Source organism: Cygnus atratus, chromosome 1 (assembly GCF_013377495.2).
Source record: "Cygnus atratus isolate AKBS03 ecotype Queensland, Australia chromosome 1, CAtr_DNAZoo_HiC_assembly, whole genome shotgun sequence".
In the NCBI taxonomy this organism is placed as follows: Eukaryota; Metazoa; Chordata; class Aves; order Anseriformes; family Anatidae; genus Cygnus; species Cygnus atratus.
The window spans coordinates 60,782,257-60,799,960 of record NC_066362.1 but is presented as its reverse complement, the minus strand read 5'-3'; the positions used below and the strand labels follow the sequence as shown (position 1 = coordinate 60,799,960).

The 17,704-nt window shown below is 47.9% G+C and overlaps 1 protein-coding gene across 1 annotated transcript; it reads left to right on the top strand.

Moving 5' to 3' along the window:
- Positions 1-3,268: 3,268 nt before the first annotated feature.
- LOC118255506 (cystine/glutamate transporter-like) lies at positions 3,269-17,704 on the top strand. Its single transcript, XM_035561723.1, has 12 exons — positions 3,269-3,464; positions 5,346-5,472; positions 6,219-6,334; positions 6,654-6,779; positions 10,132-10,231; positions 10,319-10,363; positions 10,563-10,686; positions 10,983-11,086; positions 12,891-12,987; positions 13,626-13,775; positions 16,576-16,750; positions 17,640-17,704. The coding sequence occupies exons 1-12, from the start codon at positions 3,269-3,271 to the stop codon at positions 17,702-17,704; spliced, it is 1,425 nt and encodes a 474-aa protein (XP_035417616.1).

The following is a 17,704-nucleotide window of genomic DNA, read 5'->3' as shown; positions in this document are numbered from 1 at the left end:
TCATTGAACTGGGACTTTGGAGGTATGAACTGTTTCCCAGGGATGCCACCCACTTCCTGCATGATAGGAGGGAGGTCATTACTTGCTCTAGGTCTCAGCTCCCCGACTGGGAATGATGCTTTCTCCCTCCTCTGCTCTGTCTAACTTGCTTGTTTATATGGATAACTTTGCAGCAGAGTAACATCTACTCTCTCTGTGTGCTCAGGAGGATGGGTCCGTCTCCCGGCTGGGGCCTCTAGACACCACCACAAATAACAAATACGATTTCCCCTTTATGTCTGTCTCCTTCATCTCCATCCATGCTGCAGTGTCTGCAAGGTAAGATTAATGGCTTGGAAAAAAAAAAAAATAATCAGTGAAAACAAAGAACAACTGAGTAAAGGACCAGCAGGTGTGAAAAGTTGTGAAATGGGTTTGTTTTTCTCCAGTCTTGCTGGTTGGTGAGCTCAGGCAAAGGTATTGCATTTTGCACGAGAAGGATTTGAGCCTGTAGTTTAAGTCAAAGGGTGAACAAAAAGCAGCTTTGTGCATTTACTTCGTGCTAAGCACATTGTGAATATTCTTAGGCACTGCCACAAGGATTAACATCTCTGCATTTTAATGTGCCTTGTGCCGGAATTTAGCTAGAAAGCAGAGCAGGCAGGAACGGGCTCTCCAGGCGGTGCTCTCTGCTAGGTGTCTCTGAAGTGCTATTCAACAGCTTTCTGTTACTCTTTTTTTTTCTTATTATTCCTTTTTTTTTCTTTCTTTTTTTTTTTTTTTTCATTCTTTTTCCTTCCACTCCTTCAACAGCTTCTGGAACAAATCCTGATAGATTTCACCTTTCTGAAATTTACTGTGCTGGACTGTTTTATCTCCAAATACTCTTGCATGGCAATAGTTTATATACAAAAAAAAAAGAGGCATGTGGACAGAAGTATGGAGTTTGGTATTTACTTTGGATCATTAACCTGGTGTGCAAATTTGACTTGATCTCTCTTTCTCTCTCTTTTTAATTCTCCCCCCCCCACTTCTTTGTGGAATTTCAGAGCCCGTGAGGAGACACAGCCTTTCGCTGCCTGGGGATCCCAGCAAGAAATGGGAGGCTGATGGATTTCAAATGCACCTGCTTGGTTTAAAACCCAGCCAAACAGATAAGTGCCCTTTTAATTTTCTCACAATAGCGTTTTAGACATACCTGCGCACAAAACACCTCTCTTCATGCTGGTTTTAATTCGGGGAGCTGTCTGTGCATCACCCTTACAAATGAATGCTCTGTATTTCTCCTTTCTGCTGAGAAATGCCAGACAATAGCAGTGTTTCACATGTGCTGATTAATTAGAGTGAGGTTGCTGCAGCTGAGGGCTCAGGAGGCTGCTGGGGTCTCTCCCAGCCCCTGCCTCCAGCAGCCCTGTGAGGCTCTGGGGAGCGGGGCTGCGGTACCAGGCGATGCTGGTGTGGCCTAGCCCAGCCCTAGGAGCCCTCCGGGACTCATTATTAGGGGTTTAATAACCAGGCTTGGCTGGCTTGATTGAGAAGATGCTTGTGCAGGCTTGGCGCGATCTCAGAGAAGGCAGCTAAAGCTGGTGGAAGGAGAGGGCTTTGTACATGTGCTGCTCATATGTCTGTGGAGAAAGCGATAACCCTGCTCCTTCCCGGACGGGAAATAACTGGGGAGATGGGACAGAAGTCCTCTGTTATGCTAAGACTGCACCGTGTGGTATCGTGGGTGAGTGGTAATGGGAAACGTCCCTGCAGAGGTGTGGGGGCACTTGAATCTGTGGACAGAAAATACAACCCATCAGGAAAATAACTTCTGGCTTCTTAGATGTGCTACTGCCCGCTCACAAACGCACCAATACAGTTATTAAAAAATGTAAGTAATCTAGAAAATGCAGTTCTCATGTATAGCGTCGCTCTGCAATAGTACGCAGTCACGGGGTTGGGGCAAGTATTTGCTAAACCCGTGATGTACAGCATTAGAGTAATGCAAAAACCACTGATGCAGTGTGTGTTGGAGGTGATGTGTGGCAGGTGAGGACAGGACCCAGATGACTCCACACCCATCTTGTCTGCTTTAGCAGGGTTAATTAGCATTGTAAAATGTCCACCTGGCTGTTAGGTTAACTACAAACATATTTGTTACAGCAAATTAGACTGTGCTAACTGATGTGAATTTGCCTTACCTACCTAAGCGAAAGGAGAATTTCTTGCTGAGGGCACCAGCCCAGAGCCAAGAGAAGCTGGAGGCTGATTCCTTGCCTCAAATTGACCCTGAGCACAGCCTGTAGCCTCTGCGTCTTGTCTTTTACTGACTGGAAATGCAGCTTGTAACGCTGCCCGTCCCTGCAGGGAAGGGCCACTGAGTAATGGGGAACGAGAGCTGCGGTGATGAAGTAGGAGGTTGCTGCAGCACAAGGGCTGGATCGAGGTCAGCTTCTGAGATCCCTGGAGTGCCTGAAGTTCTCTCTCTTCTTGGAAAAACTCCTCACCCTTGCTGTTCTTACTGAGAAGGGATTTGGATTGATAGTAGAAACAGCATTTCTGATATCAGTGACAGTCCTCTAGCTTAGAATAGACAGCAATATTTATTCTTGGCTCTTCAGTGATCTGATAGTGAAAAGGCTTGGTGTTATATCAAGGAACACTGATAAAGTGAAGCCTTCACGTTAAGGCTGTAACTGGGGTTTGTTCAAGAATGGATGGGAAATTAAAATAGCTTAAAACATTTGTGTATTTCAGCTAACAGGGCTCTTTGCTCCTCCAAAAATAAATAAATAAATAAATAAAATTGACCCTCAAGGTCTTGATTATTAGGTGTGCAACGTGAAATGTGTTTTTCTGCTGATGTGCCGATATCGATGTTCACCCAAATTAGTTCCCAATAAATTAACTCCTAACCTGGCAAATTCCAACCAGGGCTGCAAACCTCTCTTCGGGCATCAAAGTTGCATTTGGAAATCATGTCCTAAAGTGTGGCATGCAACCTGTAATGCTCTGTGCTCCTTGGCAGAAGTGGGAGAAAAAGCTGCCAGTCCCTCTCAGGAGCTGTGGTGGTGTGAGATGATGCTGAGTGTATTATATGCAACTGTGGTTTGTCTGCTGGTTATATCCAGTGGCTGAGGAGGAATCAACAGATCTTGACAGGTTGCTGCAAAAAATCTTGTCCAAAAAAGAAGACGCCCAAATCCCTAACTCTTTCCTTGTCTTACAGGTGAGCCTTGAGGACAGCTGAGAGGCACCATAACTCCTAAATGCATGAGCTTCCCCTGGGATTAGAAAAGCAGCCATGGGGAAAGACAAGAAAAAAGAGGAGGCTGTCTTTCTGAGGAAAAAGATAACTTTGCTGAGGGCTTTCTCGCTTCTCATCGGCAGCATGGTTGGCAGCGGCATCTTTATCTCCCCGAAAGGAGTGCTGAAGAACTCGGGCACTGTGGGCTTCTCCCTGGTGGTCTGGTTTGCCTGCGGGCTCCTTTCAATGTTTGGTGAGTGCGGAGTTGGGTAAGCCTTTGCTTAAGCACCTGGGAGGTGAGGGGAGCCAGCAAAATTGTATTATAAATAGCTGGGAGCGGAATAGACCTAAGATTCCCCATTCTGAATGTAGCAGAAACAAATGCTTAGCAAGCCTGGGGGTCACAGTGGCCTCTGCCAGAGCTGGTGGGCCCCTGTCAGAAGGGGTCCGGATATGCCTGGTTCTTCTCGGAGCGAGGAGATGGAGCGGATCAGTTCCTGCTGCCTTTCATTCTGGTTCTTCTGAAATAATGCAGTTCTTACAGTTACCATGGGTAAAAGCCATGGCTTTCAGTTTCCTTCATTAACTGTATACAAGCACCTTCTTCTCAGAAATGCTTTAAAGTTGCTGTTAGAAGTGCAAGATCTCTCAGCTCTGGGCAGAAATCTGAAGCTTATTTTCAGCGAGTGACTTTAAAGTTCTTCCACTTCTACAACTTGAGGGGAAAAAAAAAAAAGAAAAACAAGAAAGGAGAAATAATCCATGTGGATAAAACACCTTGGCACTGTGACATTTAGAAATTGGGATGTTCAGTTGTTAATCTGGCAACAATCGTGATTCTTGCTCTTTGCATATGCCTACCAGTATTTCACGTTGTGCTGCTGAGCATAGGCTGCTTTACCCTACATGTGGGATGCAGCTTCTGCGCGGCTGTTTGGGGAGTGATATACTTTGCCTAAGGAAAATCTTAAAGCATAATGTGAGCAAAGAGTCTCTTTTAACTGAGCAGAGTGATAAGTGATAAGGCATGTGCTGGCCACATAGCCCAGCCGCAGCGCTGGGAAGGTGCGGCAGTCTCAGCAGTGGCAGCTGCTCTCTGTGGCAGTCTTTTGTAGCCTCTTCTGGCTCAGCTGCCTCTTTGTTGAGTTGTTGCATTTTGTAGTTGAATCTGTTGGTTTTCTCTTTTGTCAGCTTGATGACCTCCTGTGATCATTTTTCTGATGCATTTTTTTTTGGATACTTAAATGGCCTGCTTTCTTTTATGCTTTCTCTTATGCTTTTTTTTTTTTTCCATAAAGTATGACATGTGTATGAGCTCTGTAGCCTGACTTCAGCAAAGCACTTAAACACAAGCTTTAAGCGTGTAAAGAAACCCACTGGGATAAATGAGAGGAGGGCTCTGCCTGTATCCAAGACTTTGGACAGGGATTCAGTATAAGTTCACTGGCGGAATGACAGGAAAAACTGGGGCCCTCACCAGTGGTGTGACCTGAATGATCTCCGCAGGAGTAGGAGGCACAGGTGGAGGTGTAAAGGTTTCTCTCCATTTGCCTGGAAGTTTTAAAGCTGTCTCCTCAGGCTCACCTTGCTCTGCAGCATCAGGGCCGTGCTTTCCATCGGCAGCAGGTCTCCCTTCTCAGACATATCCTTCCAGGTCCTCTCTCTGGGGTCTTCAAATGAAGATGTGAAGGTGCAAGATAAGTACACAGGAACGTGGTCCGTGATCAGAAATGTGATTGAAATGGTCAGGGCAGCCACTGGCGGTCAGCTGAGTGCTGCAGCCACCCTGTGAGCACCGTTACACCAAGCTGAGAGGGGAGATGAGGGAACGCGAACCTCCAAGACGTTTGTCAAAGGATGTCTCTCTTAGTTTAGTGCAGTGTTTCTTCCACACAGCTTCCCTGGACAAGTTGTATCATTAACCAGGCAACAAAATTTCCTTCCTTCTGACAAAAGAGTGAACTTTCTTCTAAACACACTAGAATAAGGAAAAAGAGTGGTTCTGCTAAAATCCCCTTTTCTTCCTCTAGTTCACCACTTCTTTTAAACAGGCTCCTTCAGTCCCTGGAAGTCATACAGAAAAGAGTATCCAAGGGATGATTTACTCAGTTCATTTATACCTGAACTTTTCCAGGTGCCTTGTGTTATGCAGAGCTTGGAACAAGGATCACCAAGTCTGGAGGACATTATATCTACATTTTGGAGACGTTAGGGCCTCTACCAAGTTTCTTATTTCTGTGGGCTGAGTTTTTTGCTATCAGGTAAGAGATTTTGTCTGTTTGCCCTTTGCTGGATGTTCTGATTTATTTAAGAAAATATTTATTTAATTTATGGTTCCAGGCAACAGCCTAAGCAGTTTGTAAAGGAAAAAGGAAAAAAATCTGAAAAACTTTTAAAGACTTTCAGTAATAAAAGGAAGAAGACAGAATGAGTAAACAGTTACATGTGTTCAGTGTGATCTGTACTTGAGGAATATCTCTCCTCTCCCCTGGCAGCTCTGTTATCATCCAAGAACTGTGATATATTTTTGGTGACAGGGAGTGGATGCCAGGTTCATTTCAGATCCTCTCATTCTATTGTGAAACTTCTCACATTCTTCTGTGGGGAAAAAAAACACTTTCTGGCTTGGCCCTGAGTTAAATAATAACTTAGAAAATTGTAAACGACTTTTCTTTCCACCTGAAAAAGGAAAATCCTCCCCTTCCAACAGCCTGTCCTCCATGTATGTTGGGATAAAGTAGGACACATGAACTACACAGCTTTGCTCTGTATGATTAATCTCAACTTTTGCGTTCAAGCTAAGAATTAACCTTTTTGCAGCATGTGCTTTTTAACCCATTTGCTGAGAAAACCTATGAAAAAGACTCTATGGGATCTACGTTGTGGAGCAGGATTAGGCTGGGTGGGAAGCTTCCCACCCTCCCCAGCTGTGCACAGCTTTCCCTCGTGGTATTTTTTGGCTGTCCGTGGACCAGAGTTTGATGCTGTGCTTGTTTCCCCTCGCCAGGCCTGCCAACAGCGCCGTGGTTTCCCTGGCATTCGGGCGCTACCTGCTGGAGCCTTTTTTTGCCCCCTGTGCAGCCCCTGTTCCTGCCGTGAAGCTCGTCTCTCTCCTGGGGTACTGTAAGTACACCTTCATGCCACTGCCAGTCTCGGGGCCTCTCTGCCCAGGACCCGGGGTGCTTACAGGGCTTTATCTTTTGGGACTGGGGTCCTGTGCTACCTCCTTGGCCACTTGAAGCTTCCTGCTCCAAGGAGCTGCTCTGGGGCCGCAGTGTTTGCCAAGAAGGAGCAATGGCATCCCTGTTGTCTAGCTGGAGCCCAAGGTCTTGAGGGGCATCCCCCTTGAGCATCCCCCGGGCAGGGAGCATTCCTGTATTTATTTATTTTCTTCCCCTGTGTGTGTCGAGCACGGGCTGCAGCGGTGTGGTCTCCTCTTCAGACGCGGTCCTCACCCTCAACTCCTGGAGCGTCTCCTGGAGCGCCCGGTTGCAGACAGCCCTCTCCGTCGTCAAGCTGCTGGCACTCGTGCTCATCATCGTGCCAGGGATGATGCTGCTGGCCCAGGGTAGGTGCATGGCTGACGGAGGGTGCTCGAGGGAGAGGGGCTGTTGGCTTCAAGCTGTGTCACCTCGCTGGAGCCGATGTTCCCGGCTCAGCTCTGCTCTCTCCAAAGGTTTTTTTGGAGATGAACCCACCCAGGGTGATGTAGGCACCCACCTCTGCTGATGCCTTCCTTCCTACAGCCAGCCCGTTGTCAGTGTGGCTCCAAACCTTTCGAAAGCAGCATAAATGCAAGGGATAGCAGGGACATGTGACAGCATCCCTTGGTGACCTGAGCCTGTCACAGCTGTGTAAGGGGCTACCAGCCCCCCGGTAACTGCATCTCTAACCATCCTGTGACTTCAACTGATGCTTTTTACCTCCTAATGGAGATGGGCAGTAAGGCGGTACACTTAAAATGGACTCATGCAGGACTTCATGCTCACGTGCAGAGGAAAAAATATAACAAAAACCCTACCAGAGGTATCTTCTGGGATTGATACAGGTTTATTGGCTTTAATCCAAGCCTCAGTCAGTAGAAAAGCCCCTGGCATTCACAATCAAGGGATAAAGTCCGCCATGGCTTCACGCTATTTCCTTCCTCTGCAGAGGGAACAACAGAGGCAGTAGGCTCAACATTTGTGTTTCTTTCTGATGTTTGGAGCTGGCTCCTTTGAACGTGCAAAAACCCTCAGGCGGGCAACACTTCTGAAATGAAGGACTGCCTTGCAGCTAGAAATCCTGAGCCATTATTATTAGGAATGCCTTCAAATGACAATCTGGAGCCTTGGCACCCGTCCTCCAGCAGGAAGGGTAAGTGCCGGTGACATCTGGAGAGAGAATCCGTGGAGAGACCCCAGTATGTCAGTTTGTGTTTAATGTGACTCGTGGGGGACTCTAAATCACTCATGAATGTATTGCAGACCGTAAATTCTTCTTATGTCACATCACTTATCGGCAGTCATTTTAGAATATAAAAAGACTACCCCAATAGGTCCACTTCCATTTTCTAGTTTAGCTTTTTTTTCGAGTCCATTTTCTTTTTGACTTAGTTTTTGTGCTTGTTTTTAAACTGGTTAGCCTCACTCCCCAGCCTTTCTCTGTTTTCTTTAGTCACACTCTTGTCCTTTCCTCTGCCACTGCATTCCCCTTGACTCAGGTTTCTTAAAGAGACTTTCTGGGCTAGCTTTTCACACCTGGATGTCCAAGTGTCATCTCAGAGCTCCTCACAGAGGCACCTCTGTGGATGTGGCCTGATTTTCTCCATGTGCTCTGTGTCATTTCATCCTTTTCCTGGAGAGACACAACTGCATGAGCTCTGCACTTTGATATGAAAAGACACTTTGATATGGAAAACTGAATATAGGTGTGGAATCCAAACTTTTTGGCACTTGGATTTCAAAATGTTAGAAATATAACTGCTTTTGACTGTCTTCTTCCTTCAAATGAGAGGCCGTTAGGTGTTCTTCCTTGCCTTTCCTTGTGTTTTTGGTGTGTTTTTTTTTTTTTGAGTTTGATATAAAATATACCTCATAACCTATATCCCGACTTTGATATTTTTTCATTTTTTTTGAACAAGGATGGCTTTGTAAAAACGACCATTTCTCTTCTGCTTCTCAGTGCTGGCCCAGGTTCATTTCAAGCAAAGCGCTTTTAGGAAAACTGGGGGGAGCTGGTAAAACAGGGTGTTTATCCGAGCTGCCTCTAGTTTTTATTATTGCGTTTGCTTTGCCCCCTGTGTCCCCAGCTCCCCTCCCGCAGGGCTGTTCCCACGCCGGCTGCCTCCCCGCCTGGTTCCCATGCTCTGCGCAGCGTGGGGCCGGGGTCAGCAAGCTGGTGGCAGGGCCGGGGGGAGCACGGCGAGAGCTGGATTTGCTGCCTTGCTGGCCGCGCCACATCAAAAAAGACCGAGCGTCCAGCTGCTGGTGGGATGGGGAGGAGGGATTCAACCTGGGCAATCGCTTTGAGGCTGAAAAAAAGGACGGGAGAACTTCTTGTCCCCACGATCTCCCATTTCCACAGCAGGCACTATCTGAGGGAGAAACAGACGTTGCCATTGCCCTTCCTGAAATTTCTCCGGTAGCTGGTCAGGAGATAGACTTATTCTGTCACTGTGTATGCAGCTTGCATGTCAGCACAGCACCACAAATTAAAGCAATGAAACAAATCCAAATGCCCGGCTCCAGGGAAGTCACAGCTGCTTCTTCCAGGTTTGGGCAGGATGTTAGCCCATGGGAAAGAAGTCACAGAATCACAGAATCGTCTAGGTTGGAAGAGACCTCCAAGATCACCCAGTCCAACCTCTGACCTAACACTAACAAGACCTCCACTAAACCATATCGCTAAGGACTACATCTAAACATCTTTTAAAGACCTCCAGGGATGGTGACTCAACCATTTCCCTGGGCAGCCCAGTCCAATGCCTAACAACCCTTTCAGTAAAAAAGTTCCTCCTAATATCCAACCTAAACCTCCCCTGGAGCAACTTTAGCCCATTCCCCCTCGTCCTGTCACCAGGCACGTGGGAGAACAGACCAACCCTCACCTCTCTACAGCCTCCTTTAAGGTACCTGTAGAGAGTGATAAGGTCACCCCTGAGCCTCCTCTTCTCCAGGCTGAACAATCCCAGCTCCCTCAGCCGCTCCTCATAAGACTTGTTCTCCAGACCCCTCGCCAGCTTCATTGCCCTTCTCTGGACTCTCTCGAGCACCTCGATGTCCTCCTTGTAGCAAGGGGTCCAAAACTGAACACAGTACTCGAGGTGCAGCCTCACCAGAGCCGAGTACAGGGGGACAATCACCTCCCTAGACCTGCTGGCCACGCTGCTTCTTATGCAAGCCAGGATGCTGTTGGCCTTCTTGGCCACCTGAGCACACTGCTGGCTCATATTCAGCCGACTATCAACCAGTACTCCCAGGTCCTTCTCTGCCAGGCAGCTTTCCAGCCACTCATCTCCCAGCCTGTAGCTCTGCTTGGGGTTGTTGTGCCCCAGGTGCAGGACCCGGCACTTGGCCTTGTTGAACTTCATACAGTTGACCTCAGCCCATCGCTCCAGCCTATGCAGATCCTCCTGCAGAGCCTTCCTGCCCTCGAGCAGATCAACACTCACGCCTAACTTGGTGTCATCTGCAAACTTCCTGAGGGTGCACTCAATCCCCTCATCCAGATCATCGATAAAGATATTGAAGAGGACTGGCCCCACTACTGAGCCCTGGGGGACTCCACTAGTGACCGGCCTCCAACTGGATTTGACTCCATTCACCACAACTCTTTGGGCTCGGCTGTCCAGCCAGTTTTTAACCCAACGAAGCGTATGCCGGTCCAAGTCCATCCCTGATGTTTCCCTGCTCTGTATCTGTTGTTTATCTCTTCTGTAGGCCACACTGAAAACTTCCAGGATGCTTTTGACAAGCAGTCGCTGGTCCCAGACAAGCTGCCCTTGGCTTTTTACGCAGGCATGTTCGCCTACTCAGGCTGGTAGGTGTGACAGGAGGGCACCTGGTGGGTGGTGCGTTGCGTTGACACCTGGCTCGACCTCTCTCCTTGTGTCTCCCCACTGTGCAGGTTTCAGACCAGCTTTGTGCGTGAGGAGTTGGTCAGACCTGAACGGTAAGGCTGGGAGAAGCAGGCGGCTCTAGTGTGCCAGCCTCCAGGGTACCACCGCTTCCCCTAATGCTGGCAAACAACATGGGAAGAAATAAGTCTGTGGGCTCACCTAACCAGCGCCAGCTGCAATCTGCAGTAATGTGATGAAAAACAAAGGGGGAATGGCTTGTTCATTGTGTCCCTCTCTTCCCCTTTCTTGTAGAAACATCCCCTTGGCTGTCATTGTGTCTGTGATCACCGTCATTGTGGGGTATATGCTCACCAATGTCTCCTATTACACTGTCCTGGGAACACAAGATGTTCTGGCTTCTCCGGCTGTGGCTGTGGTGAGTCGTCACCCCTACTGATATCTTTCTTTAGTGTGGTCAGCTTCTGCTGAGGGGGTGATTATGGCAAGGGTCTAGGAGATGGTTTTCCTAATAACATGCCTTTTTGCTTTGTTATTTCTCTGTATTATTGGACAACAGTAACTTCTAGTCTTTCCTAAATGATAATGAAAAAGAACCTGCAGATGACAGTAGAAAAGGCAAGATTTATGAGTTATATTTTACTCCTTCTCTTGAATCTGATGTCATCTAGAGATCACCATGTGTTCCTACAGTCATGCTTGCTCTTCCCCCAGAGTTTTGTGCAGCGGGCCTGCAGAAGCCTTATCTCAGTGGTCCCGGTCCTTGTCGCGCTGTCCTGCTTTGGAACCATGAATGGAGGAATCCTCACGTTTTCAAGGTCAGATCTCTGAGATGTTACTTTTTTTTTTTGGCTTATTGACTCAGAGGGAAGCACCAGTAACCTGTGCACCTGTCCATCCTCTTGATGGCATTTTAGGCACTCTTGTGGGAAAATCAAGGCCTTTGACTCCCAGTATGTAAACTACAGGACACTGTTGGCTGTCTAAGGGTCTCCGCTTCCTTTTTCTGGCCAGGTCTGGCTGGTCATAAAAACAAGATTTTTTTGCCTCTCCCCCCATCCCCTCATTTTAAAGTGAAATGTCAGTGTTTCTGGGGAACTATGAGCTTTGTTGACACTGGCAGCTGCTCAGTGAAATGGAGCCATCTTCTGCGGGCTTCACCCAGCTGCTTTGCTGCAGGGCACAGGGTCCCTCCACTGTGAGGAGGGACCAAACTCTGGCCAAAAGAGTTCTCTGGCCAAAAGCAAGTGCTCCCTGCGGGACTTTGCTTTGAGTTCACTGAAAAGTTATCACGGCCAGGCCACTCCCTAAACAATAGTCAAGGCTCAGTTTTGTTCCATGAAAAAACCATCTTGCCAGCTCCACTGGCTACTACACTGTGGGTCCTTGTGGGAGCCTTGAAACTGGAGAGGAGGGCAGAGTTCATGGAGAAGTGTGTTGTCCTGTCCCTGGGGAGCTGAGCAAACTCTCTGGGGCCAGCTCCATTTCACAGCTCTGGTTGCAAAAGGAAAAATCAGTTGATATGAAAGGGATCTTTCACAGCACAGGAGCTAATGAGTTATTCGATCCACTACCTTCAAGTCCTGTGTTGAATACGGTGGGGAGAATCCCCCCACTTAACTCCTCTAGATAGCAATTTTCTTGGAGGACGGGAAGTCCCTGGAGGTTCTTCATGTCCCTGTCATCCTTCTCTCCCCCTTCCTGGCATCATTAACATAATGACTGCAGAAAGGCCATATAAACAGTGATGGGGCCTCCCTGGCTGCTGGCCAGCCACACCCCAGCAAAACCACAGAGACAGCAATAAAACCAGTTATATACTCATGTCCCAGCTGCTTTGGGCTCTGTTCCAGCCCAGCTGATGCTCTGGCATAGTTTGTGGATATTAAGTTTATAAAACTGGATGCAATGCCTTCTCCCTAATTGCCCTTTCATGGTTTAAAGGAGGGATGGAGGCAAGAAGCTCTTCGCTGTTGTTTTGTAGCTGGCCCTGTGTGTAGCTGGCCTCCCTGGAGGATGATAAACTATATTGTCTAACAACTGGCCAGAGGCTTGAAAACCCTCTCTTCTTTAAGGAGCTTGCACTGCATTTATACCTCTATATAGTTTATATATCTATCTATATCTATGCATATATGTTTTATTCCTGGCCTGTCAGGCCCTCCTGGGTCTTAAGCCCAGTCTCCTGTTGGGGTGGGCACCAAGGCTGACAGTCGCCTTTCATGAACTCACCAGCCTCTCTTACAAAGACCAGAGGTTTGTGACCCCTCTGCTTCCTACTGTTTTGTTTCTGTTTCCAGCCTGACCTCGTTCATGGTCGCTCTGGACTTGCCCAAAGGTCTCTGCTAATGGGCCACCCGTGGGGACAGTACCAGCAGTGGGCTCTGTGCTGAGCTAATTGGTGCTTGGACAACGATGCAAAATTAATCTTTGGAGATCTTTTTTTTTTTTCTTTTTTTTTCTAAATCCTCTAAAAAGTGAATCTAAGTGCAGAACTGTGGCCTTTAATAGCAGACGTGTGGGTGGGGTGCATTGTGGCTTTTGGTCAGTCCAGCTATTGATCTCTTCATTTCTAGCGTGACTGTGGGGTGCTGATGCATAGGGCTCCCTGTCTTTTTCTAGGACACTGTTTGTGGCTTCCAGGGAAGGGCAGTGGCCTCCTCTCTTCTCCATGATCCACATTCGAAGACATACTCCCCTTCCTGCTGTCATGTTAATGGTAAGGGGATCTGCCTGTCTGACATGCCCTCCTCTCGCAGTCTTGGCTTTCTTGTTTGGTCTGGCAATCTGCAAACCTGGAGAAGCTGAGGAGCTTTAAAGGGTATCGAGACACTAAATGAGCTTCCAAAAAATGAAGAAAGTGGAACACTGGAAATGGCTGTAAATTATTACGTCCCCTTGTGCGGGTAGTGGGATCTGAACCCTGTTGCCCCAAAGTCCCTGCCTTACTGCCTCAAATGTGTTCTTTCCAAGTATTGTCCCCACCATCTGCCACAGTTACTGCTTGGTGTTTCCTATCGTCTCACCCAGGCTTTGGCTATTTGGAAAACTGAAATTCCCAGGTTCAGTGGAAATCCAGGAAATGAGTATTTATGGAGAGGCTCTCAGGTTTGGGTTGCTGTAGATCTCCATTGTTCCTTTCTGTAGCATATTGCAATTTTGTATTTGGGACTTTTGATGGGAATCTTCAGTCTGTGACAGGGTTTTGTAACACGTTTGGTGACCTCAGAAATGTTGGGGCTGTGAAGTAGTTGCCTGTGGTTGCAGGGGGCTGGAGGAGATGATCCATATTACCTTTTCCAGTCTGAGGACTGCAGTAAGGCGTTAATGACTGTATTTCATCTTCACAATGCTCAGTTCCCTTTGGTTACTACCATGGTGTGTATCGGAGATATCTACCATCTAATGAACTTCTTCAGCTTTTCCCGATGGCTCTTCATAGGATTAGCCACCCTCGGGCTCATTGTCCATCGCTGCCGTCACCCAGAGCTGCAGAGCCCGTTCAAGGTAACACATGGCGTGTATCTGACAGCCAGAGACACATGTGCCAATCTTTTTTTTTTTCTTTCTTTTTTCTTTTCTCCATCTCTGTATCCTTTGCTAAGAATTAGAGCATTGCATGGCTGTGATTGCCTTTAGGCTCTGAGGGCCTCAATCCCTATTGCTCAGTAAGGCATGTAGGGAGCTGCTGAGGTTGGCTGATATGCCCAAATGGCCAGATTTGGTAAATCCTGTAAAAACAGTTCTACGTGGTGTCATCAGATGCAGCCAAAGGGGGTGGTAGCCTGCTCCAGGGGACAAGGTATTGGGCTGGGAGCTGGTAGATGTGCAGTTCCCATGCTCACCTCTCCTGAGCTGCAAGGGGGACCCTTCCTGGATGTGATTTCAGTGGTAGGTAGGTCTCTGCCCTGGCTGAGAAGCAGAAAGCTGTCAGGCTTGGGGGAAAAGGGAATTGCCGGAGGAGTCCTGGGAGCAGACCTGACTTACAGGGAATGGACTCCCGGCACAAAAATACCATGTAGCATAAAGCAGCTTGAGCACAACTCTGTGCCATTACAGACCCTGAGGATGTACACAGTGTGTGCGTGTATAACACAAAACATTTCCTTCAGCTGTTAGCTAACAGCAGCCAATGGATGGCGTGGCACCTAGAGAAGGACCTGCCCTCCTGTCTCGGGGAGATGGGGGGGCTCAGTGAGCCTACAGCCATATGTGACCGCTGTGGGATGCAGATTGTGCTAAGCACACAGGTACCTGGTGGGGTTTGAGGAGCTGCCTGATGCATGCCACGTCCAGATGTGTGCACATGTACAGCTCCAGCACATTTGGGATGCACTGGACCCGTGGACATAACCATCAAGAGGCATTAAAAATGGGTAGAGGGAAGTGAGGAGGTGAAGGAGATTCAACTCCCTGCTCCTCAAGGGGCAGCTTGTCCCCTTGTGCCTTTCTCTGGCCTCCAGCTGGGCACCTCTGGTGGCTGCTGGGGTCTTGCTTGTGGGAAGCAGCCGGTCCCGTGTCGGTGGGAGAAGCTGGCGTGGCTTTCGCAGCCCCTGTTGTGCTTGGGACACCTCTCCCACTGCTGGATCATCTACATTTGGCCGGGGCTGTGCTCATCGTGTGCACAATTTGTTCCCCTCTCCGGTCGCGCCTGCATGGTGTCTCCAGCCAGTTCCTGTGGAGGAGACCTCCAAGGCCACAGGCACTGGGCAGCTGATCAGCAAAAAACTCAGGGGAAAGAAACGCTTTCCACCAGTCCCAGGGCTCCTCCCCAAGCCAAGCGAGGCCTGATGCGAAGTTTGGGGTAATTTTTCTTCTTGGTCTTTACTGGAGACAGTGTGTTTAGCAGAGACCTTGAAGCTTCCCAGCTTGTTGGCTGGCTGTGCTCATGCACTCACCCAGAACCAGATTTTTTAATGAGCTTTAATTTTTTCTTTTAAACCAGCCAACCAGCCTGCTTGGGAGAAGCTTATTAGTTGATAGCACTGGTGATATTTTCAGTTTGTGGGAGTTTGCCCTGTTTTGTTTTAGATAGAGGTTTAGGTTTTTAGTGCTTCCTAAGAACAGATTGAATGAGTGAGGGAAATGCTGGCAGTTTGGTTGTCTCTTCCTCCCTCTCCCCAGATTTTATGCCCACTTCAAACCCAAAATACAGTCATCTGCAACAGCGAAGGACTGAGTGAATGTGATGTGTACATGTGCTGCTCTCCAGTGGTCAGAAATATTTCTTCTTCTGACGCCAGCCTGCTTACAGAGAACAAATAATAAAAAATGTGAGTGGCTGTGCTGGTAATTTTCCCCCACAGCATTTTCAGTTAAAAATGGTAAGAAAACACCAGGAAGAGGAGCGAGCAGCCCCCTCACGCACCTCTCACACAGATGTGCAGTGTGAATGTACGCACGTAGGAGACACTGGCAAGGGATGTTCCGGCTGGAAAGGCAGCAGGAGCACGCAAGTTTGGTGGCTGGATGGCTGCCATTGCTAGAGCAACTGATCTCTCTCAGCTCGGCATGGTCAGCATCCAAAATGTGATCGTCACCCTAGGTGAGATCAGCAGCTCCTTTATCAGCTATGGCAAGGAGTAACTTGGCTTGGTTGGGTCTAGGGACTAAGGGAGTGTTTCACAGCTTATTTATTACGGTCTTCCAAATAACTCTCCAAATAATACAGATAAGTTGGCTCACCCAACAAGGTGAGGCTGACGTGCTGAGAGCTACTTTGGTCTTTCATCAGGGTGTCATTGAAAATCATGTTCTTGATGCAAGTGCTATGGGGTTGAGTGTCTGGTTTATCCTGTTTCAGTCACTATAGGTCTCAGGCGAGCTGGAGGCAGCTCAAAATGAGTCACAAGTGTTATGGCCAAAGAACGGCTTGTTTCTAAGGGCTTCTACTCATGGCTTCAGATTTTCCACTAGCAGTTGCCACAGGTGGCAAGCTTGAGGTGTGTGTGGACATGCACATGTGCTGTATGTTCACAGAGCAGTGAGGTCTGGTTGACTTCTCCCTGGCTCAGTGTCTTGTTGCGAATGAGGTGAGGTTTATATCAGTGCACATGAGGTGAGGTTTATATCAATGCATGTAGAGGAGGTGTGCACCTCTCAGGGCACACTGGGCTCCCAGGGTGATACAAGTAAACTTTTCCTCTATGCATCCTACTCGCTCACAACTGGTTGTACAGAAATAGTGCACAGGACAGATATGTGACTTTTCTCATCTTCTTTAAAATGGAAAAGAGAATACAGTGCGTGCTGGCTTGTATGAAAGCTGATCGGTTTTGCCTGAGCATCCTCTGTGTTCTTTACCCAGGTCCCGCTCTTCATTCCTGTCTCTTTTACCATCATCTGCCTCTTCGCAGTGGCAATGTCTTTCTACTCAGACCCCGTAAACATTAGCATCGGATGCACCATGGTGTTAAGTGGCTTTCCAGTCTACTACCTCGTAATCCACAGGCAAATGTCAAACCGCTGCCGTAGCCTGCTTTGTAAGTATGCACTTGGGTTTCAGCATCCTGGACCCAAGCATGCTCGGGGTAGGGATGTTGGTTTGCCGCCAGTGCTCATCTCTAACACAAATCACTCCGTGACCAACAGACCTCGTGGAACCTCAGTCACAAGCCCTGACACCCCTTCCCTGACTTTTCTGGGATGCAGCCTCCACAGCCAAAGAGAAGGGGCAGGCTGTGCTGTGTGGGGCTGGCCTGGCTCGTGAATGCACTGATAAACCAGCTTAACATATTATTTTAGAAAAGACAGGGCTGAGGTCTACCAACAGGGGGAACCAAGAGGATCACTTTTGCTATCATATCTTTATCATGTCTGTGTGATCAGCACCTCCGTCAAATTTGGCTGAAACTGAGCAAAAAGATCAAAAGTGAGTATGGAGAGGGTGAGAGCCAGGCACTGTAACCCCATGCACAAGCATATTTGCTGAAAGGCTGGGGAGAGGACTGATAGGAAAAGATGATGCAGCCTGCAGGCTCTTTGGTGATGGGGCAGCTTGTCTGACAGTACAGATTTGGGCACAGACGTGGGTGTGTAAATGAAAGACATCTCCCCATCCCACGTATGGCACAGATTTAGCTTGGGTGTAGCCCTGGTGGCACAAGTACAATGACTTACTCTGAAACAAGAGCCCAGTTTTGATTTTAGTTTATAACTTCATTTGTGAATCTTGATTTCTTTGGATTTGGTGTTGTGCTGAGGTGTACTGGTAACCAGTGAACAGGAAAAAAAAAAAAAGTATAGTAAGAAAGAAAACAGATACAGTGATCTGCTAATATAAAATGCTCCAGCAATCAGTGTTGCTCTGATTTTCATCCCCAGTTTAAGATATCCTTCAGATTAAACTTTCTTTGTTTTTCCTCCCTTCAGATTATGTTACACAGAAGCTGCAGTTACTGCTGGAAGTAGTTCAACAAGAAATCAAGACGTACTGA

Excerpts from the sequence above, each read along its gene's own strand:
- LOC118255506 (XM_035561723.1), top strand. The coding sequence starts at position 3,269 with ATGGGGAAAGACAAGAAAAAAGAGGAGGCTGTCTTTCTGAGGAAAAAG. Across the intron at positions 10,232-10,318 it reads ATGTTCGCCTACTCAGGCTG|GTTTCAGACCAGCTTTGTGC; the intron begins GTAGGTGTGACA and ends CCCACTGTGCAG. Across the intron at positions 13,776-16,575 it reads AGCTGCAGAGCCCGTTCAAG|GTCCCGCTCTTCATTCCTGT; the intron begins GTAACACATGGC and ends TTCTTTACCCAG.